The 24,743-nt window shown below is 43.5% G+C and overlaps 1 protein-coding gene across 1 annotated transcript; it reads left to right on the top strand.

Annotated features, from left to right (window-relative positions):
• Positions 1 to 2: 2 nt before the first annotated feature.
• Positions 3 to 24,705, top strand: LOC130707574 (tyrosyl-DNA phosphodiesterase 1-like; the record flags this gene model as incomplete). Its single annotated transcript, XM_057542708.1, has 8 exons — positions 3 to 139; positions 2,410 to 2,506; positions 7,853 to 7,887; positions 12,619 to 12,711; positions 16,275 to 16,442; positions 16,900 to 16,978; positions 19,074 to 19,256; positions 24,366 to 24,705. Coding segments are annotated over 8 exons (927 nt in total), but the record flags the coding sequence as incomplete, so codon positions are not given.
• Positions 24,706 to 24,743: the final 38 nt, after the last annotated feature.

Genomic DNA, 24,743 nt, shown 5'->3' with positions numbered 1-24,743 from the left:
TCTTTGAATTCAATAACCAAACACTTCTCCTTATAGACTGCTTTTCTGAATTGCCCGTGACTTCTTTTCTTCCCCCCATCCAGTTTAACTACTGCTTTGATGTGGACTGGCTCGTAAAACAGTATCCACCAGAGTTCAGGTGAGTTCCACGGAGTGATGGATGACGTCCTAACTGTAATGCAGCCTTAAAACACACAATTTGTGTTTCTCAGGCAGCTGCCATGCATCTTCTTTGAATATTTCTTTTGGAACTATTGAAATCATAAAAACGTTAAGTTATACTGGGAAAACAGCATTTTTTGATATATTCTAACTAATCACAAGCCTTCCTAATACAGATTTTAGCATGTCCTTCTGTTCTGTCCAGAAGTAGATTAGGACATATTTCAACCCAAATAAAAGAATTTTAGGTCCAATGTTAGTATGAAGGAAAAGGTCACTGCCACCCGCGTTCTCGACCTATAAGCATGCCATGCTTCACTGGGCACATCAATGCTGTTCTGTTTTTGAGACTCTCTTGTTTCACAAGTGATTTTTCATGTAGCTTAGGAGTTAATGCAGGGGTCATAGGGCCTTCCCTTACCCAGATTATGGAAGTGATGGGTTTTCAGTCTGTCTGCCTCATATTAGGCAGTGCAAACCAAATAAATATGGCATCCCATGGTGACATGCCACCTGTCCCATTTCTAACACATTGACGTGGCAGAGTCCCATAACAGCAAGTAAGGTGGAGGAATACCCATGCAGGAAAATGGTTGTCAGGGTCCTCAAAGTCCATGGTGCATTTAGCACATCAGATTGTGGGAACCTTCATTATTAATAATAGATAAAATGCTGGGAGTTCCCTGGCAGTCCAGTGGTTAGTACTCGGTGCTTTCATTGCTGTGGCCCAGGTTCAGTCCCTGGTTGGGGAACTAAGATCCTGCAAGCCACGAGGCACAGCCAAAAATAATAATAATAGATAAAATACTGTTGAAATTTCCCAAGCAGCTTTGGCACTCAAGGGCTCATATTTGACCTGTGACACGTAAGATTAGTTTTAGCTGCATGTAACAGAAAAGTAGAAATAACAGTGGCTTAAACAAGAGAGAGAATAATTGCACCACCCTATTCAAAGTATTGGATGATGCCCACCCACATTAGGGAGGGCGATCTGCTTTGTTGAGCCACTGATTCAAATGGTCATCTCCTCCGCAAGCACCCCCACAGACACACCCAGAAGTAATGTTTTATCTGGACACCCTTGGCCCAATGAAGTTGACACACAAAATTAACCATCACACTGCCGTTTTGTGATAGTTTTTAGAACACCAGTAAATCTGAAGTGATTAATGAGGACTTCAGCTTCTGTCAATAATGTTTAATCTTTTATTTTTTAAGAAGACCTGATAATCTGATAACAGGAATTGTTTCTAGGTAACAGATGCATGATTATCTCTTACTTTATTCTCTGTACTGTGTTTCTAGTTGTAAAATAGAAAATTTTTTTCCAAATACAAACAAACGGGGAAGGTGTGTTTCTTAGTTTTATTTTACCTAACATGTTAGAATAAAGCTATCGGGCTTAGGGATTAGGAATCAGTCCTGGATGTGCGTTTTCTGTCCTGTTTCTTTTTAGTTGAGTGTTGTCCCTTCACATGTGGCAGAGAATCATTCTGCATGTGATTGGTAATTGTGGAAGTTGTTCATCTTGCTTGATTGCTTGTTGGAGAAAAATCCAATTTTTGTTCTGTTGGGAGAGCTTATAAAGCTATATTGATTTCTAAGGATTATCTCGCTTTGAATTAACCAGAGTAGATCATGGTTCCTTTAAAAGCCTTTTTAATCTATTCCTGTAGAATGTTTTTATATTGTCCTTTTGAATTTAAAAATAGGGCATTTTCAATGTGCATTGGGCTCTGTTTCATTGAAATATCACCACCTATTAGTGAAACTACATGCTGTGGGCCTGGGCCCCTTCACTTGTATCCTGGGCATCTGGTGCAGGACCTTGCTCACAGTAGGGGTTTAACATACGGCTAGTGAGGAAGTGGTCTACTGTTTGGGCCAAGAGAAGGGAAAGAAAAGAGCATCATACTAGACAACGATGACTGTGTATCTTCTCGTCTGTCTGAATTTAAACATATTAACACAGAGCTGACGGCGTGCCCTTTTGGACCAAAGAAGATAATCGAGGACTTTCTTGAGTCGCAGCCCCTCCAGGTCACAGCAGAGCTTCAGGCTCAGGCCACGGGGCTCCATTATAAAGGTAACCAGTTACCGAAGGTTAATCGGTCACTGTCCTGTGCTGGCCCCCTACTCAGTCACCACACAGGCCAGAGACAGATGTCGGTGGTCAGCGACCCTTAACTGGGCGCCAGTTCAGCTTCATGAATGATGGATTTTAAATACTCCTGATCGCTTTTTCAGGAAGAAACCAATCCTGCTCGTGCATGGCGACAAACGCGAAGCAAAGGCTCACCTACATGCCCAGGCAAAGCCTTATGAAAACATTGCCCTCTGCCAGGTAAGCTACTCATTGCCCTTCGAGATCATGCTTAGTCTGAGAGTTGGAAAGAAATTGAGACCTTGAGTCTATCCACCCACCTAATGCGGGAATCCTCTCTCCAGCATCACCAACAGACATCTGTCCAGCCTTGGCTTAAACGCTTCCTGAGGTAGCTCATCCTATTTGTGGGTAGCCCTCATGGTTGAAAGATTTTCCTTTATGTTAACCTGATATCTCTGTAATTAGTCAGGGTTCTCCAGAGAAACAGACCAATGAGGGTGTGTGTGTGTGTGTGTGTGTGTGTGTGTGTGTGTGTGTGTGTGTGTGTGTGTGTGTGTGTGTGTGTGTGTGTGTGTGTGTGTGTGCGCGCGCGTGTGTCTGTGTGTGTGTGCGCGTGTGTCTGTGTGTGTGTCTGTGTGTAGAGAGAGATTTATTTTCAAAGAACTGGCTCACGTGATTGTGGAGGGTGGCAAGTCCAAAATCTGCAGGGCAGGCTGGAGACCCCAAGAAGCACTGATGTTGCAGTTTGAGGCCAAAGACCGACTGCAGCCTCATTCCCTCTTCCTTCAGGGAATCAGTCTTTTTTTAATTTCTTTTCCACTTTTCAACAGACTGACTGAGGCTCACAAACATTCTGGAGGATAATCTCCTTTACTCGAAGTCCACTGATTGAAATGTTAATCTCCTCAGAAAATACCTTCACGGCAACATCTGACCAAATATCTGGGTGCTGTGGCCTAGCCAGGTTGACACACACAGTCTTCTTCCTCTGCCTTCTACGTTGGTCCTAATTTTCCCTCTCTGGAGCCACGTAGACTGAGTCTCCTCCTTGCACGTGTCAGTGATTCTCGTATCTGAAGTCATCTGTTTTGTCCCCCTAGTTTTCTCGTTCAGGTTCAAGCGTTCACTTTCTTCAGTTGTACCTGGTATATCAAGGGTTCCCTATCTTTCCCCAACCTGCCACCCCTCTGGTTGTATCTATTTTGTCCACGTTCCTGTGGAAACGGAGGTTTCAGCATTATTGAGCAGGTTTTTTTGGATTCAATTCAGTGGCAGTTTCTTTCTCTGAAGGCAGCTTAAAACTGGTAGTTTTTATTGTGACAACTTATCCAACTTATATTACCTGCCATTGACATTTCACCCATAGCCCTTAGTTCTTTTGCACAAGAATCACTCAATACTGGAGAGACCCATAGATCAGAAGCAGACCTGTTAGAAAACTACCTCACGAGTTGTATGCTGCATGTGGTCCTAGTCCGATGAGGGGCGTTAAGTGGTCTCATAACAGGCTTGGTTTGCTGGGACCAAAGCAGAAAAGAGGCGAAGAAAAGGCTGTTTCTTTGTATATTCCCATGATTTTGTCCTGATACTTTCCAGTCAGTTCATGGAAATACAGTGTGACCAGTGAGTCTTGGAGTTTCCTTAGGACTCATTGTTCTAAACTCCACATCTGAAAGGATCTTTTTATGTGTGGCATTTTGTGTAAGAAGCAGGCAAACTGGGCGGGGAGGGGAGGCAAGGGGGTAGCATGGAATTCAGAAAACGTTTACATTTATGATTTCCTTCCTGTGGTGGTTCTGAAGTGGCTGGTGTAATATTCACCTTTTCCTATTTGAGCAAGTTGGTCACTCCATTCATGAGCAGCTTGATGAATGATTCTTTCATGGCCCTTTTCTCTCCTGGCCAATAACTTAGTGAAATTGGCTCAGGATTTCTGCTGTGAACTACATAGAACCTAATTATTTTTCTTTTCCGTTTTCCTTCTAACGTCCTTTTTCCTCCATCCATACAAGGTAAAAGAATTCCAACTCAAGTTTTATCACTTCTTCTAGCTATAGAATATTATCTATGTGTGTATGTGTATTTTTTTAAAGATTAAAACAGTGAGAAATCTCAACCTGATCAATTTTAAACCCGTCTCACAACATTTTTCCTGTGATGTAACTCACTGTACTTTATGTAGTTGGAGTTTTAAATTATTCCATCTCTTTACCCATCCTGTTTGCAGCTCACCTTCTACACAAGATATGCCTTTGCTTAGCAGTTGCCTAAAATCCCCTTGTTTTGCATTTGTTTCCAAAGACAGAAGAGGTTAAACTGCAATAGGATAGCACTTATCAGACTAATAGTGGGCAGAAAATAAAATAACACGGGAATCCTGAAAACCAGCGATAAAATCAATGGAAATACAAAGTGTTTTTCAAATGTACTGAAAAGTTTAGGAGAGGTGGTGGCAGGCCTAGTGGCGTGCTTCAGGCCAGCCACTAGAGGGTGTAACGAGCCCTGTCTTCCAGACCTCGTGTGAAGAGCCTTCGTAAGCTCCCAGCTCTAGTCTGAGGGACATGGTGATTGCCCCATCCTGACTTATTGAAATACCTTTATATCTTGTCTTTTTTTTTTTTTTTTTTAAAGGAATTCCTTTATTTTTATTTATTTATTTATTTATGGCTGTGTTGGGTCTTCGTTTCTGTGCAAGGCCTTTCTCTAGTTGCGGCAAGCGGGGGCCCCTCTTCATCGCGGTGCGCGGGCCTCTCACTATCACGGCGGCCTCTCACTATCACGGCCTCTCTTGTTGCGGAGCGCAGGCTCAGTAGTTGTGGCTCACGGGCCTAGTTGCTCCGCGGCATGTGGGATCTTCCCAGACCAGGGCTCGAACCCGTGTCCCCTGCATTGGCAGGCAGGTTCTCAACCACTGCGCCACCAGGGAAGCCCTATATCTTGTCTTTAAAATGAATTTTTGAATTTTTTTTAACAACATAGTGTCATTTGACTAAGCTGGGTCACGTTAAGTCAAATAATAAGTGGATGCTGTCACTTTATCCATTTTGCACACCTGGTGATCCAGGTTCAGACTTCCTGGGTTCTGTCCCAGCTCTCTACCTGCTAGCTGTGTCATTCTGGACCCATCACTTAACCACTTAAAGCCTCATTTCTTCATCTTTAAAATGAATTACTAATACTGTATCTCATAGGGTTATTGGGCAAAGAATTTGGTGCATTTGCCAAAAAGAAGCACCCATTAAATATTATCTGTTGAAATTATTATCATCCTTACTTTTGTGCTTAGACTTGCCCAAAAGCACACAACAAATCGCAAAACTAAACTCAGAAGCCAAGTTTTTTGACCATTGCTTTTTCTGAGCTAAATATCAATTTACAGAGTGACAGTCTTCATTCTAATTTTGTAATTTAAAGACGTGAAATACTGGGATTAACATATACACACTACTATATATAAAATAGATAACCAACAAGGAACTACTCTGTGGCACAGGGAACTATACTCAGTATTTTGTAGTAACCTATAAGGGAAAAGAATCTGAAAAAGAATAGAGATATATATGTATCAATATAACTGAATCACTTTGCTGTACACCTGAAACTAACACAACATTGCGTTAATTTTTTTTAAAAGAAAGACATGAAATGCACTTTCCTGCTCACTCTTCTGTGGCCAGACCACACAAACGCGTGCCAGTCTGTGAGCAGCCCGAACACTGAGTTTACAAGGGTAGTGAACTTGGCCACCTGTCCGTGAGCATCCCCAAGACAGGAGCTATGTCATCCTCACCTGTGTATTCCAGTTGCCCATTGCTTCCCCCAGCAGACAGGCCCATCTGTAGAGAGTGAGCAGGGGGGCTCTTTGATTTTAATAGCACTTGCTTCCATTTGTAGAGTGCTTACCCCGTGCAGCTCCTTTTCCTAAGCGTTCTATGTGTACTTTTCTCATTTATTCCTAACAACTCCCTGAATCTCCTAACAGTACCCTCATTTCAAAGAGTAGAAAGATGAGGCATAGAGATTCAAGTATTTTCCGAAGTCATACATAGTTGTGAAGATAGGATTTGTGTCCATACACAGAATTCCTAGCTGGTAAGCTATTCTTGACATCTCTATTTATTTTAACTTTTTCATCTTGAGGCCTAACCAAGGTCTTGCTATACTGGATGTGAGATAAAATGTTTTACTTCCCCACCTACCCCCCCCCCCATTTGTTTGTAAAGGTATCATTTTAAAACATGAAAAATGGATTTAATATATTTATTTTCAGCATCTTCTATGTTATAAATGTGAGAAAACTTTTAACATCATAATGTCTCAATACTGCCACCACTTTCAATGTTTCTTTTAAATATGCTTTGAAAACTTTTTGTGTGTATTTCTGTATAAGCCAAATATCTAATTTTAAAATGTTGCATAGAGTCTCATTTGTTTTTACTAGTTTTCTGGCATCTAAAGCAATTAGGCTTCTCACTTCTAATTACTGTAATGAAAAATGCAATATGTATTGAATCATTCTGGGTAACAAAAAAGAAGTTGTTTTTTAAAAAATCAACCTCATTGGATGCTATTCTAAAAGCTGTTTTGAATCTACAAACAATAAATGCTGGAGAGGGTGTAGAGAAAAGGGAACCCTCATACACTGTTGGTGGGAATGTAAATTGATATAGCCACTATGGAGAACAGTATGGAGGTTCCTTAAAAAACTAAAAATAGAACTACCATATGACCCAGCAATCCCACTGCTGGGCATATACCCTGAGAAAACCATAATTCAAAAAGAATCATGTACCACAGTGTTCATTGCGGCTCTATTTACAATAGCCAGGACATGGAAGCAACCAAAGTCCATCGACAGATGAATGGATAAGGAAGATGTGGCACATATATACAATGGAATATAACTCAGCCATAAAAAGAAACGAAACTGAGTTATTTGTAGTGAGGTGGATGGACCTAGAGTCTGTCATACAGAGTGAAGTAAGTCAGATAGAGAAAAACAAATACCATATGCTAACACATATATATGGAATCTAAAAAAAAAAAAAAAAAAGGTCATGAAGAACCTAGGGGCAAGACGGGAATAAAGACGCAGACCTACTAGAGAATGGACTTGAGGACACAGGGAGGGGGAAGGGTAAGCTGGGACAAAGTGAGAGGGTGGCACGGACATATATACACTACCAAACGTAAAATAGATAGCTAGTGGGAAGCAGCCGCATAGCACAGGGAGATCAGCTCGGTGCTTGTGACCAGCTAGAAGGATGGGATAGGGAGGGTGGGAGGGAGGAAGACGCAAGAGGCAAGAGATATGGGGATATATGTATATGTATAACTGATTCACTTTGTTATAAAGCAGAAACTAACACACCATTGTAAAGCAATTATACTCCAATAAAAATGTTTTAAAAAAATTAAAAAATAAAAGCTGTTTTGGCGATCAAGGGCTTGTCCACTAGAGGGCAGTAAAAACTTTAAAAGCAAAAAAAAGTTGACCTGAATCTTTTCTAATTTAATTTTCAATAGATAGGGGTATTATTGAGTTTTTAAAAAACAAGTAACTTGACCTCTTTTTTATCCTAGGCAAAGTTGGATATTGCATTTGGAACACACCACACGTAAGCAATTTTTATGAAATGGGGGAGGGAGGATATGAGTTTAATATGTCAAAGGATGCTCTTCAGAAATCGCCCTTAGAGGGACTCACATGTGATGATTTTGCTGGGGGAAAAGATGTCAGTTAGGAAGCAGAGGAAAAGGAGTTGTTTCTGAACAGCCTTAAGACCAAGTACCAGGACTCTGGCTCTGGACATTAAAGTCTGAATCTGTGATGCAGTTTCTGCTTTCTCTTGAGGGCGTTCATTATAGCCGACTGAGGGGGATAGATTGTGGTCCGCGGTTACGCATGACTGTACGTGCGGTAGTCACATGCCTATGGATTCCACTACTTTAAAGAAGGTCTTGTGAATTTTATAAGATTCTGAGTTGCATCAAATAGAATACTGTTGGGTCAACTCTGTGCTGTGATTGAAAGAAAAACTGTTTCACAAGAAGTTGTCATCTTGAGAGGCTGGTACGTGTCCCTGCTTCAAGACATCTCAGAAAATTCTCTGAGGATAATTTCTGAGACATTGCAAACGACAGACAGGAGAAACTTTTCTCTTACTTCCTACTTGATACGTATCAGCTTGACTCCCGTTTTATTTGAGTCTTACTGTTTTATGGAGCCCTTTTACGTAATTGTTCTCTAGCTGAGAAAAGAATAAGACATGGTTGCCTCGATTTCAGTATTTTTGTAAATCGTATGTCTCTAGAAATATGTCACACTCAAAAGAGTGTGACAGAGCCTTATCTTTCTTCTAGACCAGCAGTGGAAACAGGTAGCCTGCTGCTTCAGGCATGTCCCTTTGGGTATCTGTCCCTAAGGCAACAAGGAATCTCATGGGAGGAAGTGTTTGCCCCGAGTCTTGAAGTGACCACTGTTTTCCTGATATTACGCCAAAAACGAGGGCATATGTTCATCATTCTCTTCGTAAGCTTAAAGCTATATTTTGCCAGTCTGTCTCCAGAAAGGAACCAGAGCAGAAAGCACTGAGCCACTTTGTGAAAGGATACCTATCAAGCATACATTATCTGGTTTTAGGTGCTCTTGTGTAAATGTTGCTGCATTTACCAACCACCCCTAATTGGTAACTTTAGTGTAATGGAGGGTTGTTGAGAGTGACCTCAAGCACCTACCTAGCTGGAGTATCAGGCACAGAGCTCACAGAATGCTAATTTCAGCAAAGGATACAAAATAGCACTGAATAGGCTGAGTCAGCATCTTAGGCTCCTGTAGCTGCACCACTGTGGGAGACGCTGATGGGCGGCAGTAGTCAGCCGTCCTGGGTAGAGATTCTGCCAGTAAAGTGTCGCACCAGATGGGTCCTTGTCCCCCACCCTTAGCTGGAACCCTAGCCTAAATACCTTACTGATTCCAGAATACATTCAGCAAGCCCTGTTTTGGATCCTGGGCATGATTTGCTAGACCTGCAGTGCGGGATTCCTGTGCAGGGCACACGTTCTGTGCCCGCAGCCAGCGTTTCTTGGGCGTATTCACACTGCACTTAATATGCTAGCGAGTCATAGGAGAGCCTGGGTCCGGGGAGGGACTGAGTGCTGGGCTGGCCCAGATCTGACACAGTAGCGTTTGAGGGGGGCGGGGCTATCCTTTTTTTTTTTTTTTTTTTTTAATGCTATTCAAAAAATTACTTGGTCCTTTGTCTTCATTTTATAGACTAGAGCCCCCAAGTAGGTAGGCAGTTTTCCTCCAGCCAGTGTTGGAGACAGGACTAGAACTGTTTATTTTTGCTTAAGTTCTTAATTTACTTTTGTTGTTTCCTCACTGCTAAAATTAAGTCTGTTTCCTTTGGCGCGCACACACACACACACACACACACACACACACACGCTTTGCAAGTCCATTCTTCCTTCGCCTCCAACACATGCATTTTGCAGGTTAAACCCAGCAGAGTTCCTCATTCAGAGTTGAAAGTGCCTAGGGAAGTAATGATAGACCCTTTCCCCACTCTGTAGTGTGTGTGTGGTTTACTTTTTGTTAAAATGCCAGTATTTTGTAGGAGATTGAACTCATGCCTTGAAATTACTTTCCGTTGTTCATTTTAAAATGTTCTAAGAGTTATTCATTAAATATCTATTACATTCTTGAAGCACAGCTCGGGGGGACGTAAAGTGTTTGGAGACATCATGGTGTTTGTCCTTCCAGCTTTTAGTCTTCGGGTGAGAGAGGCAAGACAAACACATGAGCTAGGAAAGAAGGAAAGCCTTCCAGCTCCTGGTGACAGGTGTGAACGCGTCCCCCGCCCTCCCCCGACAGAGTGGAGCTGCCACAGTAACTCTGAAGGAGTCTCCGGGGTCACACTTGCGTCAGCTGGTGGTGACTACTTGCGGAGCCTCTGGAAGTGACCAGATGCAGCCCCATCCTCCAGGAGCTCGTGGTCCTCTTAGAGACGGTGAACGAGCTGTACCCCTGCTTCCAGGATGCTGTGAGTCCCGGGGCTTATCTCATAGTGCTTTAACATGCTGAAGCTCTTTGGTGGCCCCCAGAGCGGGAAGCAAAGGCACCTCCCACGGCCCTGAGACTCCACAGCGGGAGGGAAGCGTCAGATGTGGCCGTGCAGCCAGGAGCAGACTGCAGGATGGGCCTCTCTCCTCTTCGGGCTGTAGCAGGGCCTCCCCTCCATGTGACCCACTCCTGCCCAGTAGCATGAAGTAGCTGCGGCCCTGTCCAGCCCAAGGGAAGCCGTGCACAGTGAGAGGAGGATCCAACATGTGTGACCCAAATAAGCGCTGCTTCTGGTTCACGTGGGGAGCTGGATAGTCCCCATGACCTGTCCTAGCCACGGATTCTGCAGTTGTAAAATGGGAACAATAGCGCCTTCTCTGGATTGGGTGGGATTCAGTGTGCTAGCATTCTGTGCGGCTTCTAAAGCAATGCCTGGTACATAAATGCTCCACAGACATTAGCTTGCCTTCCCCCTGTGCAGGAACAGCTTCAAATAGGGGAAATGTCCCTTCTGCCACCCCCATAGCTTAATAGATAATATGCAGGTCAGTATTCTTCAGGGAAGACCTCATTTCTTTATATGTTTTATCCATTTTTAGCTCTGATCTTATTGGGACATGCCATTTTGGCTATGAAAAGATTAATATGACTCCCCTTAGATTAGTTCTCAATGCTATTTGATAGGATTCACTGACATTAGTGCATGATTTTCCTGTTAATTGCTGCCTTAACTAATGGAAATATTTGTAAAAGTTAAATCATGAATTCATAACTGGCTTATTCTTAATTACAGTCAACTACTAATTTGGCAACTGTGTATGTAAATTTGCTCAGATTTCAGGGAGCACATCTCATACATGGAAAGAAGATTGATTCAACAGCTGTCATTTCTCCAGCTTTGCATTAATTTACCATTTGCCAGCTTGGGTTAAATTCTCATTCTGGCAAGAGCTAAATCTCATTCTGTGTTTGTATAGTCTTTTCTGTATTTTTTAATGCTAATAACCCCATTCTATCGAGATAGTATTTGGGATGTTGTTTATTTGAGAGAACCAGTGGTTCATTTTTTTCCCACGTGTACACTGACTTCCATCAGTAAATGTTAAGTAGCATTTTGGCCTCCATAGAAATAAGGCAGAGTTACTGCCTTGAATGAATCTCTAGTTGGGGGAGAGAGAATTTAGGTTCCTGAAATAATTAGAAAACCATTGGGAGGCCAAGAATCATCCGAAAGTAGATGGCAAAGTAAAGCAAGGCATGGAAGCAGTAGAGGGAATGTACACCTGGAGTGTTTTACATTTAACAAAACACGTACTGCATTTCATTCTCACATCAGCCCTATGAAGTGAACATGGAGTTGATCCTTCATGCCACAGGTGAGAAGCCGAGGCTCAGGGGACATGGAACGACTCAGAGATATTAAATGACTTACATAGGGTCCTATGACTTCTAACTGATGAACACTGGTACTTAGGTCTTCCAGCTTCAGATGGAAAGCTCTTATCTGTCCTGTTCCCTCCCTCTCACTGGAATTAAACTAAGAGAAATAATCTGATGACTGGGGAGGCCCCATGGGAAAGAAGGGAATCTCTAGGGCTGATTTGAGTAAAGGGAGAAGAAAAGGGAAGACTTACCTCAAGCCCAGGTACACGCTGGTGACAAGTCTGGCGTCTGTAGAGTATGAAGAAGGATCAGTCTCTTGAAAATGCAGCATCTTCCAAACTTAAACTGCAACCCACAGTAGGAAATGCGTTTGTCATTTCAGTCTGCTGCACGTGTCTGTACTGATAAGTGCTGAAACAAGAGTGTCACGAACCAGCACTTAAATATATGCAGTATACTCTTGAGTTTCTAGTTTATTCTGTTGCAGTTTTTTTTTTTTAATGCTAGGCAGCCACGGCGTAGCGAGAGGTTGTGACCATACTCTGAAAACACTGGACAGGAAGATTCCTGTTGTCCCTGATAGTAATGGGTGATGCTGAACAGATAATAAGGAGCCAGGCTACAGTGGGGAGGGGTTTAAAGTGCCGAGACTGGCCACGTGGACGGGATGGAGCAAAAAGTTCATATACCAGCAAATACTCAGCATTTTGGAAGGTGCTTTTCCACTTGTCACTTAAGCAGACTTTGATAGCGATGATGTATAGGAGAAAAGAAGACTAAATGTTCAAAGTTGGGATACTGTAATCAGAGTTTAAAGCACTCCTTTAGCTATTGCATTTGCATTAGAAAGGTATTATGAGAGTGCTGTTAATGTTTTTTGATCCTTTTTCTGTTTTTAAAGGAAAATGATGCTACTGCTGTACGAAGAAGGCCTCCGGGTTGTCATACACACCTCCAACCTCATTCACGCCGACTGGCACCAGAAGACACAAGGGTTTGTAGGGTTCTGGCCATTTCTTGGTAGTCACTGTGTGCGCTGAGAAAGGTCAAAAGCGAGAACATTGGATTTATTCTTTTTCTCCTGTTTTTTAATTGTGAAAAAACCCAGAATTATGGCATAGAAAAGAGACACATGTAAAAAAAAGTGAGAGTGTTCTTTTACTACCTCCCGCCAGTTCCTCTGTTGAGGTAGCCGGTGTTAACCGTTTAGCACATAATCATCCATAACTGCCTTTATTATACCTGTAAACATACATATTTATACACCGTAGTTTTTTTCTAGTTTTTACAAAATAGCATCATACATACACTCTACAGCCAAGTAGATCCAAGGATCTGAGGCAGGAAAGAGGATGAAAAATGAAAGGTCTGAACCTATTATTTTTCCATTAAGACCCTCCTGATAACTTTCTTGGTCCTCACTTATTCCTGCACCCACTTTTGCTTGCCACTTCCCAGCAGGTGTCAAAAGAAAGCTTGGGGGTTGATTGTACACTAAAAATGTCCCCTCACCCCCAGTCAGTTTAGTTTCCCATAAAACAAATCTAAACGGCTGTCTTTTTAGAGCCTGTAACATGGTTGTGAATCTCCAAAAGAATTGAACGTGAAGGTTTTTCATGGCTTTTTTTTTTTTTTTTTTTTAATTACTAACCCTTGGTCCTTGGTGCATATATGCCAGATCTAGGTTTTGATCTCTTACGAGAAGTTTAGGTTTATTTTTAGGGATTTTAGGGACTTGTTCAAATCGTTTCACCCTTTGTTCTCCTTCCCGATAAGGCTTCATTATGACCAGCCTTAATTTCGCTTTCTTTCACTTAAGCTATTCTGCACGTCTCTGCCTTCCTGTGTTAGAAGGAACTCAGCCTTTCAAGGTTCGAGTATCTTCCCCTGCATCCTCCTCCTCGTTCCCTTGCTCATACCATTGCCCAGCCTGGGCTGGAACCCTAATCCGGGGCTCTGACTGAGCCCAAGTTAGACCTTCAGTTGAGCTGAGACAGAGAGCCTCCCAGCCCCCATCCTCTGGGCCTGCTGGACCTGAGTGGGCCGTGCAGCACCAGAGCTGCCTCTTCCCTCACACAGCCTTTCCCTGAGCCAGGTGTGTGTCGTCCTCTCTTCACTCCCCTTCCCCACCATAGCAGGTAGCTTGATCCCCTGTCCCCACTGCCTGATGGTTTTCCTATAAACATGTTCTAGTTTCCAAGTGTCCCACTTAAGGTACGCTTCTCAGAATGCAGCGTTGTTGCGATGGGTTCAGGGTCTCGGGGATGGACTGTCTCTAAGAGCCTCAGCCGCAGTGCTCTTGGTCCACCGAGCTTCCGGTTAACAAGGTCTTTGCTGCCCCACGAGCTTCTAAGCTGCTAGCTTGGATTCTGGGACTCGTGACTCATGTAGCCCCATCTAAAAAGGAAGTGAGATTAACATAGCTTGTTCTTGGGGGAACAATAATTAACGTAGCTAAAGGGATTTATCAGTTGGCTCTCCTGTGGCTCAAAGAATCCCACCCACAGCCTCTAGCCCTCTGGAGCTTGAGCTTATAGGCAGCCAGGCCTGTTTCCTTAGGCGTCTCTGGGTTGGCTACTATGGGGAAGGGATTAAGGGTAAATGGCTCGGGTGTTCATTTTTCTCCTTTATTTAAAAAAAACTTTTAATTTAAATGTTTTAAAAAATGTATTGACTAGGTAACTTCACGTGGTTCAAAACTCAAAGTACCAAGGGTATGAAATCTACCTCTAACTTCCCTCTGCCGGCCACCCCAGAATAGGAGGTGCTGTTATCTCACGGTTAGTCTAGATTCTACTCTGTCTGGTACTTTCATGTCGTGGGTTGTAACTTTCTTAAAAATATTGGCTTGGCCAAAAAGTTCGTTCGGGTTTTTCCGTAAGACCTTTTGGAAAAACCCAAACGAACTTTTTGGCCAACCCAATATTTAAAAGTAGTTTTTTTGTGTAATCCTATTTCCTAGTCAGCCTGTCATGGCTCTGCTGATTCTTTCCTCCTCCACATGTGTTCCAGCCATCCTTTTCACCTGCTTCTTGGTCCGCCTGTTAATTTCTCAATTTTAAAATTATTTGGCCCCGGATGATTTCTCTTCTTCTTTTATGAAATGTTAAAAACGCCTCACATCTTGGTATCCTGGTTTAGAAAGTCGTCGTCTGTCATGTTCCTCATCCAGAACTACTCTCGTGAGTGGACCTCTAATCCAGGAGGAGCCCCACTCACCCTGTGGGCTCCGAGTTGCTACTGGGAGGAGAGACCTTAGCCAGCCAGCCCGACATGGTCGTGTTACACGCACAGGGTCAGAGGGAGGCCCAGAGGGGTCACCGAGCTTGCCCAGAATGACACAGCCAGGTAGAAGCAGATCCAGGTCCAGAGCCTGGACTCCCGTCCTGGTCGCAAGTATAACCCCTCATGCGAGGGGTCACCTCGAGGTGGGAAGGGAAGGTGTGACTTGCCACCCTGCTAGAAACGTGTACAGAGTTCACAAGACGCACAGCCGGGATCCTCGTGGTTCTGGATCCTTCCTGCCCTGACGGCCTGCCTCTTACTAGTCTCCTTGGAGGGCTGCTGGGTGAAAGAGGAATTGGGCAGTTTCTCTTTTGGCTTGTTGGGTAGAAGTGTGGTGGAAATAAGCCAAGAAGGGGAAAAAGGCAGACACAGCTCGTACTTGCTGAGGCTGCTTTAAGTTAGACCCTGTTCATTACCTCATGGGCGCCTTGGTGAGGCAGGACTGTTAACCTGATTTTGCTGTTGAAGAAACAGCACAAGAAGTTTGAAGCCATACTTATTTGTAATCTACAAGGGACCAGTTCACAGAAGGACTGGGTTTAGCTGTGGTTGTTTGCCATTTGTGGGTATGATATAGAAGTTTTGGCAAAGTACACTGACAAAGAATTGATGAAAGATGTCTTTAAAGTTTTTTTACTGAATTATTTTAAAGTCTGAGGTTAGTGTTAATATAACATGACTAAATGTGGTCTATACTCATTCCAGACACCAGATGTGGGATTATATGTATCCCATATGTTATATATGAAAGTGAGTTTGTTTATTGAAAACATATTTGCACATACATTTTTTCTTAGATAACTTTTATTTTCCACTTGGTTAAAGAGCTACATTGACGTAGGCATGGGCAGAACCTTGCTGGGGTTACTGCTGGTGGTGTGGAGTTGCTATAGCAATTAGGAGTAGAGCACTTAACTGTTGTCATCAAGTCTTTAAAAATGATGTAGAGGTGCGAGGGGGAATAAGGAAGGTGCGTGAATGAAGGAGGGAGCATGGAGAGACTGAGTTGGGAGAGGCGGGCAGAGGCCAGGTCTTACTGGGTCTTAAATTCACAGTGAGGTTTTCAAAAATAATTCTGAATATGATGGGAACCATTGGAGTGGTGCCGCCAGATTTGTTTCATGTTTTATAAGGGTGACCTTACCTACCATGTGGAGAGAGGTAGTGAGAATTCACCTCTTCCTTAGGGTGAGTGCCTAATCAATACAGAGGTACCACTGTGATCAGCTGTGCTTCTGACTGTTAAAGGTTATATATTTTTTTCCATTCCAGAATATGGTTGAGCCCCTTGTACCCACGAATAGTCCATGGGACCCACAGATCTGGAGAATCAACCACACACTTTAAAGCTGACCTCATCAGCTACTTGATGGCTTGTAACGCCGCTCCCCTCAAGGAGTGGATAGATACCATCCAGGAGCACGACCTCTCAGAAACAAAGTACGTGGCCTCTTAGCAACTTGGGGTGCTTACCTTGAACACCATGTGAGGTCTGGAACACAGGGGCCCGGCAGGAGATGGCTGTCCTTCGGGACGTGATGAGAGCAGGGCCTGTCACTGTCTGCACCTCCTGGTCCTCAGGCACTGAAGTGGAGGCCGGGAGATCTTGCCCCTCACCTGAGTGCCACCACCCCACCCCTCCCATCCCAGCCGGAGAGCTTTCTCTTAAAATTGCTGAGCTCTTTGCCTGGTACCTTATACCCCGTGGGTGTCCCACCATTACTTGATGTGCTCAAAAATGATTTTAAGTGTCAGTTACTCCTCTGAAGAGGCATTTCAAGAAAGTGGGTTGGCTCTTAGAATATTTCTTGCTTAATGTTAGTTTTCCTGCATATTTTGTGATTTGGGGAGTCCACAAATCACTATGTTCTGTAACTTGTGCTTTATATCTTTTTAGTGTTTACCTTATTGGCTCAACCCCGGGACGCTTTCAAGGAAATCAAAAAGATAACTGGGGACATTTTAGGCTTAGGAAGGTAACAGAATTTTTACTATTTTACCATTTTTTAAAAATTTAATGTATGTTCTGTCCTTTTTCATTTATAATTGGTATATTTTGAAGGCAGATTCATAGTATCTCTAGCACAATTCTGGGCAAATAGTAGGCACTTGATAATTGATTGTCTAATTATAGTTTCCAGTAATTACTTGTATTTTAACATTTTGCCTCATTTATAGGTGTAGAGTTAACGATTCTAAATGGCAAAAGTACGTGGAGGATTTTTAGTTTTTTTATTTCTTGTAATAAAGATAGTTAGAGATTTTTTATTCATATAAGTATTATAGCTTTTGATCAGCACATCAAGGATTTTTAACACAAATTCAACACAGAACAGAAAATAGTGTTGAGTGAAGACTACAGCTGAGCTATGATGTGTTTTGTTTGCTAAACCATTGCCCTGAGAACTGTAATTATGACAATGACATTTGCTGCTGGTATGAAAATAAGCCAAGAAAGGTCTTTAACAAAATTAAACAACCAGCAAGTTAAGGTTTAAAGTTTTCCCCACCTCTCTCTAGGAGTCAGTTTATCGACCTTAGTAAATTCCTTAAAGGGGCTTTCTTAAAAGCCCCTCTTTTTCCATAAATTATTTATGTTGTGTGAGAATTCCGCCCGGCCAATGACAACTTTTCACTTTAATTTCCTTTTGTAAGTGAGACCACAGCTGAAAGCGGGCAAGGTCTCGAAGCCACCATCTTTCTGTCTTGACCTGGGGAGGAGAGGGTCCCACATACTGGCTAAGTGCACAGCTTTGTGGGCGGATGCCCACACCCGGGGCCAAATCCTGACCTGGTTGCAAGCCGTGTGACCTTGACTTGCTCCTTAACCCCTCTTGACATCCATAAAATGGGCATAACAACAGTACTTCCCTCACAGAATTGCCTAAGGATTAAATGAGGAAATGAATGCAAGGCACGTGCTGAGTGTTGGGTAAGCACTAGTGTGTATTAGCCTGTGGGCCGGTGGTTCAGAACGGCCCGGTGATGGCCCATATCGTGCAGCATCCCAGTCTTACTGGAAGCGGAGTAGCATCTTAGAGTTTGCGGCCACTTTCCACTGTCGGGAACCCGTGTTGCATCATAGCTGCATTCCAAGGAAGATGGGTGATCAGACGTCTGTTCCACTGAGGTGTAAAGAGAAGCCCAGGGCCTTGGCTAGGGCCATGTACCTGATCAAGGACTGAGCCCAGAATAGCCCAAAATAGAAGCCGAGTCCTGTTGTTGGCTCAGTCCTGTTTCCTATGCCATGCTGCACCCAGGGTGGAAGTTGAGAACTATTTGGGCTCTTTGGGGAAGTGCGTTTATAAATATTAATGCCTACTCTGTGGTAAGGAAAATAGTACGTATAAACTAAACAATACATCCATCAGAATATGAGCTCCCCTGGGGCAGGAACTGAGGCTTTTTTGTTGTTGTTGCCATCTCCAGCCTCTAGGAAGACCTTCGGTACGAGTTTAAATGGATAAAATTTCCCAGTATTTTCTGAATTGTTTCTGCAGCTTTGCATAAATATCAGACAAAGCAGGAAATGCAGGTCAGTCTTCTGCAGTGCTTATGGTAGTATGTATCTAAATGTAAATATATTCCCTTTTATTTACAGAGCGTCACAGCTGCCTAGATCCCAAGAGTTAAACCTCTTTCAAATGATACGAGTCAAAATATACAATAGCTTGACCTCCTAGTATTGTTTAGGTATGTTAAACCATTGCAACTTCAAGGCAGAAATCTAATTTCGTGTGGCAGGTTGGTGCTTTATCTGACATCGCTACTAAAATGGGTCTTCTTTTTATTTTTTTTAATCTCTTTTTGCTTTTAGTACAAATCAAAGAATTTTGGAAGAAGAATACTTGTGTCCACTTACTCCATTAAAATAAAATATCTTCAGTATTTAAAAATATTTCCCAAAGAAGGAAAAAAAAACTACCCATGGGTATGAACTTGGTCGCTAATATTTTCAGCCTTTCCTTGTGAACGAGGCATTCCAAGGGCGGAAAACCGTGTTCTGAGTTGTCACAGCATTTCTGTTCACGTGTTTGGAGTGACGGTACATTCGTTTTTATTCTCTCACAGCTTCTGAAAGAGCATGCCTCATCCATACCTAAAGCAGAGTCCTGGCCTATAGTAGGTCAGTTCTCAAGCGTTGGCTCCATGGGGGCCGATGAATCAAAATGGTTGTGTTCTGAGTTTAAAGAGAGCTTGGTGACACCTGGCAAGGAAAGCAGGACCCCAGGAAGTACTGTTCCTCTTCATCTGGTGAGTGCTTCTCCTCCTTGAGGTCACCGTTCTTATCCTCTGGTCCAGGAGAAGAATCAAGTAAGTCCTCTTTGTCATAGAGAGATGTTTCATTCCGTGGTTTGGGGACGGAAACAGCAGTACATTAGCATAGTCATTTGTAATCAAGTGGCCCTAATATCATTTGGTGCTGGGAGATTGCTGGTTTGTTCAGAGCTCCATCTCAGCCACAGACTAGACGGCGAATTCTCCATTCCTTCCTTCAGGTCGTCAAGCCAAGGGAAAAAATACTTGATAAATCATTGCCAGCAGAATTACAAGCATTATTTTTTTTTTAAATTTATTTATCTATTTATTTATTTTTGGCTGTGTTGGGTCTTCGTTTCTGTGCGAGGGCTTTCTCTAGTTGCGGCGAGCGGGGGCCACTCTTCATCACGGTGCGCGGGCCTCTCACTATCACGGCCTCTCTTGTTGCGGAGCACAGGCTCCAGACGCGCAGGCTCAGTAGTTGTGGCTCACGGGCTTAGTTGCTCCGCGGCATGTGGGATCTTCCCAGACCAGGGCTCGAACCCGTGTCCCCCTGCATTAGCAGGCAGATTCTCAACCACTGCGCCACCAGGGAAGCCCGGTCGAAGGTTTTAAAAAAAAAAAAAATTGGGGGTAGGAACATTGGGCATGACTGTAGCTTCAAGAACAAGTTGGTAGAATAAGGGGAATCGCTAAAAATTGCTTTTCCCCTTCAGCTTTAATTCTAGAGGCAATACAGCCATTTTAATAAATGGGAAATTGAGGCAACTTAAGGTAAAAATTTAAACATCACAAAGTAGGTTCTCCAACAAATATGGGGCATGGAAACTAGTTATTAATAGGGTGGCAACTATGGCATTTTTTTCCAGATTTTTATACCTAGGAAGGGTTTGTTCCCTAAAGTAGTAAGACTATAAAAGAATATCTGACTACCTGAACTCAAATTTTATTTTTTCGCTTTTAAAAAAAAATGATTTTTCTCTATTGGAATACTGACATCTGTGCAATTTTAACTCTGGTATACCGTGAACTGAACTTTATTCTTTACAAGGAAAAGACAAAAGTTTGAAATGTATGTTTGAACCAAATTAAATTGCCATTTTTGTATGTTAAATTCATGTGGTTGACCCTAAGACAACTTCTTAGGGCCCAGTGTTTCTGGTTAAGAGAAATGTTTTCCACCCTGTATCAGATTCCATCATGACCCTATTCTTTCACATTTACTCCTAATGTACCCTGTATGCCCATTATTGAAATTCAACAGCACTAAAGCCTAGTTTTACAACAGGTCAAATTTCATTTCTTAGTTTTCCCATTCTATAAAATATACCATTCCTTGATTTTTGAAAAATGCTGAAGCCAGTATTTACTGGAAAACAATTCACTCTGTATTCAGGTTATGCAATGTTTTTGGAAATGTTTACCTATAGCGTGTAGGTTAGCTAAAATCTTTCATCACCCAAGACTTCTCTCTAACCCCATGTAAAATGACTACGACTGTTCCCTCACCCAGAAGCCGCATTCTTGAGTATAGAGCTATTTGGTAAAGCACTTGACAGCTGGCAGGGGCTCTCCCAGGGGTAAGTGCTAATTTCTATGCAGAATCTGTAGATTACACCCAGCCTCTATCAAGTTAAGGATTAGATCACCTAAAATCTGAACTGTTAGCCACTCACCAGCCTGGCCAGCCTGACACCGTGCCAGCAAGAATACAAAAGATCTAGGAGCCCTTCAGAGACACCTGGTCCCTTGTACACAGGTGCAATCTGTTTGGCTTCTGAGGCAATTTCCACTAGTCCATTTTAAATGGGTTTGGCAGATGAGATAACAGGTACTTCATGTGAAAGAAATGTTATGAATACCAGTTTATGGTTTAGGATCTCTAACATGCAGAAAGAACCAGGAAAGTGAAGTAGTATAGAAATTAAGAGAAATCCAGAGTCAAATGAAAAGAGGTTAATGTTCTTCAATTGTTATATCTTCAATTGTTATATCTTCGTCTAGGATTGATCCCTCGGTCATTATGCAGTGAAGAGTCTTTATTTTAAAGTCTATTTTGTCTGATATGAGAATTGCTACTCCAGCTTTCTTCTGATTTCCATTTGCGTGGCATATCTTTTTCCATCCCCTCTATGCTGGATGACGTCTAAGCCCAAAGGTCCAAGGAGGAAGTGAGTCTATCTCTTCCCAGGCTTGGTGCCAGGTAGAACTCACCTTTGCACGCTAATGCAAGGGTGAGGCCTGCGTGGGTGAGTCTTCCGCGGGAGCATTATTTTCCCTCTCAAAATCCCTTCTTGGATATGTGAGAAATCCATAGTCCTCCTTTTATAAAACTCGACTGCAATTCTTGTGAACTTTATTTTGTATGAGATTGTCCTTCCCCTGCCTGCCATGATTTACAAATTCATAGCACAAAACATTTTACCTTGGCTGACAAATGGCACAGAGCCCTAATCTCATATCTGTAATCACCAAGGAGGCAGTATGGGTTGCTGGTTAACAGCATGATCTCTGACCAGTGCCTGGGTTGGAATCCTTAGTTGTGACCTTTGGCAAGTGAATTACCCTTGATGTGCCTTAGTTTGGACGCACATAGGCACTCACAAAATAGGTGCTATTATTACACTTACTTCTTTCTGTTCCTTACCCCTAGTGGAATAAGTCTCATGAAAAGTGTAGATTTGTCTGTCTTCTTCCCCTGGGTCAGGAGCTCAGTAAATATTTTTTTTTAAAGATTTTTTTTGATGTGGACCATTTTTAAAGTCTTTAATGAATTTATTACACTATTTCTTCTGTTTTATGTTTTGGTTTTCTGACCGTGAGGCATGTGGGATCTTATCTCCCCGACCAGGGATCGAACCCACACTCCCTGCATTGGAAGGCGAAGTCCTAACCACTGGACCGCCAGGGAAGTCCCAGTAAATGTGTTTTGAATGAAAGAATGAATAAGGAGAAAAAAGGGGAAAGTGAGAATCTCAGTGTGAAGCTGGGGGGAAAAGGAGGGGCAGGAAATGAAAGAAGGGGCAGAATCAGGGGTGGAAGAGGCCTCTGCTTGGAATATGCTTGAATGTCCTGGGAAATGAGGCTTTGTCCCTCGTGCAATACAAGGACATGAGGGACCAGACCTAGGACCTGTCTGTCCCCCACCCCCACCCCTGCTTAGCTTTAGGACAACAGCCCCAAACAGCTCAGCAAAAACTGCTCCAGTTTCCCCTGGGATACTGGGTGACACTGTCCATGGGACACAGAGGGGAGAGGTTTTCACAGCAAGGTTGCAGGAGCCCCTCCTCCACGTCACATGGTATCCAGTCTACTTTCCTGGCAGAATTCAGGGCATGAGGGACATCCCCCTCCTGGAGAAACAGGCCTATTGGTTTCTCTGAATTTCCTGTCACTAGAAGACAGCTAGAAAGACAACCTATGGAACAGTAGAGATTGGTACCATCAGACCACATGTGACATTAAAAACACCACAGGGCTTCCCTGGTGGCACAGTGGTTGAGAATCTGCCTGCCAATGCAGGGGACACGGGTTCGAGCCCTGGTCTGGGAAGATCCCACATGCCGCGGAGCAACTGGGCCCGGGAGCCACAACTACTGAGCCTGAGCGTCTGGAGCCTCTGCTCCGCAACAAGAGAGGCCGCGATAGTGAGAGGCCCGCGCACCGCGATGAAGAGTGGCCCCCACTCGCCGCAACTGGAGAAAGCCCTCACACAGAAACGAAGACCCAACACAGCCAAAAATAAAAATAATAAATAATTAAAAAAAAAAAAACACCACAAACAAGGGTAAGAGACATGTAATCTACTGAGGGGAAAAAGAAAAAAAAAACCCAATACCCTTTGCATCATTAGAATCCCCAACGTAAAGAGAGTTCTTATGAAACAATTTTTCAAAAGAACTGTCTTTAAAAAGGAACTCAGACTAGAAGAGGTAGTTCCTAAAAAGAGAATTATACATGGCCGATAAATATTTGAAAACGTGTTCAATCTTGCTAATACTAAAAATCATTTTTAAGAGATAACTTTGTGTGTGTGTGTGTGTGTGTGTGTGTATGTGTTCAATGCATCTATTAGTCAGGGTTTGGCTGCAGATAACAGAAGTCACTCTAGGTAACTTAAGCAGAACAGGTTTTTTGGGTTGTTTTGGTCGTGCAGCGGTCTCCATGGGTCACCGACCATGGGACTGGCCTCTGTCTCGGCGGCCTGAGGAGTCTGAGGGCCCTTGGGGTTCTGGGAGCCTGGGTCCCTCAGTGATGACAGCTGAGCAGCGTTTGGGGACCTGGCCCTGCGGGCGCCAGCAGCTGAGATCTGCCTCCTTAGCGGGGCCTGGGCACTGGCGGGAGGACCCAGACCGGCTGCTGGACTAAGGCTCCCGGGCAGGGTAACCTGTCTGCACAGGGAACCCCTCCTCTTAGGCAGTGCCTGGACCTCGAGGGGTGAAAGTTGTGCCCTGGGACCTTGCCCTTCCTTGTCAGAACAGAGAATAACATGTGTTTGGTGGAGGCTAACAGGAACATGGTGACCCGACCGTGACCTGACCTCAAGAACAAGGGATGTGACACCAGGAAGTCTGCAACCACTCACCACGCCCCTCCCTCACCTTTCCTATAAAAGGGCTTTGCTGAAAGCTTGGGGAGTTCTGGGTTTTTAAGGCATGAGCCACCCGTCTCCTTGAAGGGCCCTGCAACATACCTTTCTCTGCTCCGAACTGACGTTTTGGTATTGTTTGGCCTCACTGTTTGTCAGGCACACAGACTAGCCTTCCATAACATGACCTCTTCCTTGGGTTTGATAATTTGCCAAAAGGCTCACAGATCTCACGAAAGCACTTTACTCACCATTACTGATTTATTACAAAGGATATTAAAGGATACAAATGAACAGCCAGATGGAAAAGTACCTATGAGGAAGTCCGGAGCACAGGAAGTGCAGTCCCCGTAGGCTTCCGGCACCAGTTGGGCACAGACTATGCCACCCAGGCTCTTGGGGACACACTGGCAAGTTCCTCCAAGAAATGAGTTAAGCTGTGTCCCATGCTGGCTCCGGGGTGGTGGGGAGGCTCACTCGACCTAAGCTTGGTGAATTCCCCCATTGTCCTTTAGGATTTCCCAAAGTCACCGGACATAGAGACAGTGCGTGGGAAAGGTTTCCCAGATGGTCTGGTGATCCCCACATCGAAGAAAAGATTAACTACCGTGAAGCTGATTTCTCTGCATGTAACAAAGGACCCAGTTTAGCTTGATTATTGGAGGCAGCCCGACCTTCCCCAACCATCAGTGAGCAACAGGCGAGGCATGAAAACCTGCGGAAAACACCACCTCCAATACAGGCTGGTTGAGTTGTAAATTAAATGCTAAAACGTTTTCGAGGCTCCAGGCACACAGCCAGTACGTAAACAGCCACTGCGCTAAAACCAAAGCAAGAATACAAGAACTTATGTTCCCATACAGGAGCTAGAACAGAGCCCCTTCAGAGGAGGT

This window comes from Balaenoptera acutorostrata, chromosome 3 (genome assembly GCF_949987535.1).
Source record: "Balaenoptera acutorostrata chromosome 3, mBalAcu1.1, whole genome shotgun sequence".
Taxonomy (NCBI): domain Eukaryota; kingdom Metazoa; phylum Chordata; class Mammalia; order Artiodactyla; family Balaenopteridae; genus Balaenoptera; species Balaenoptera acutorostrata.
Note: the sequence above shows the minus strand (reverse complement) of the source record. Positions and strands in the feature narration are given on the sequence as shown.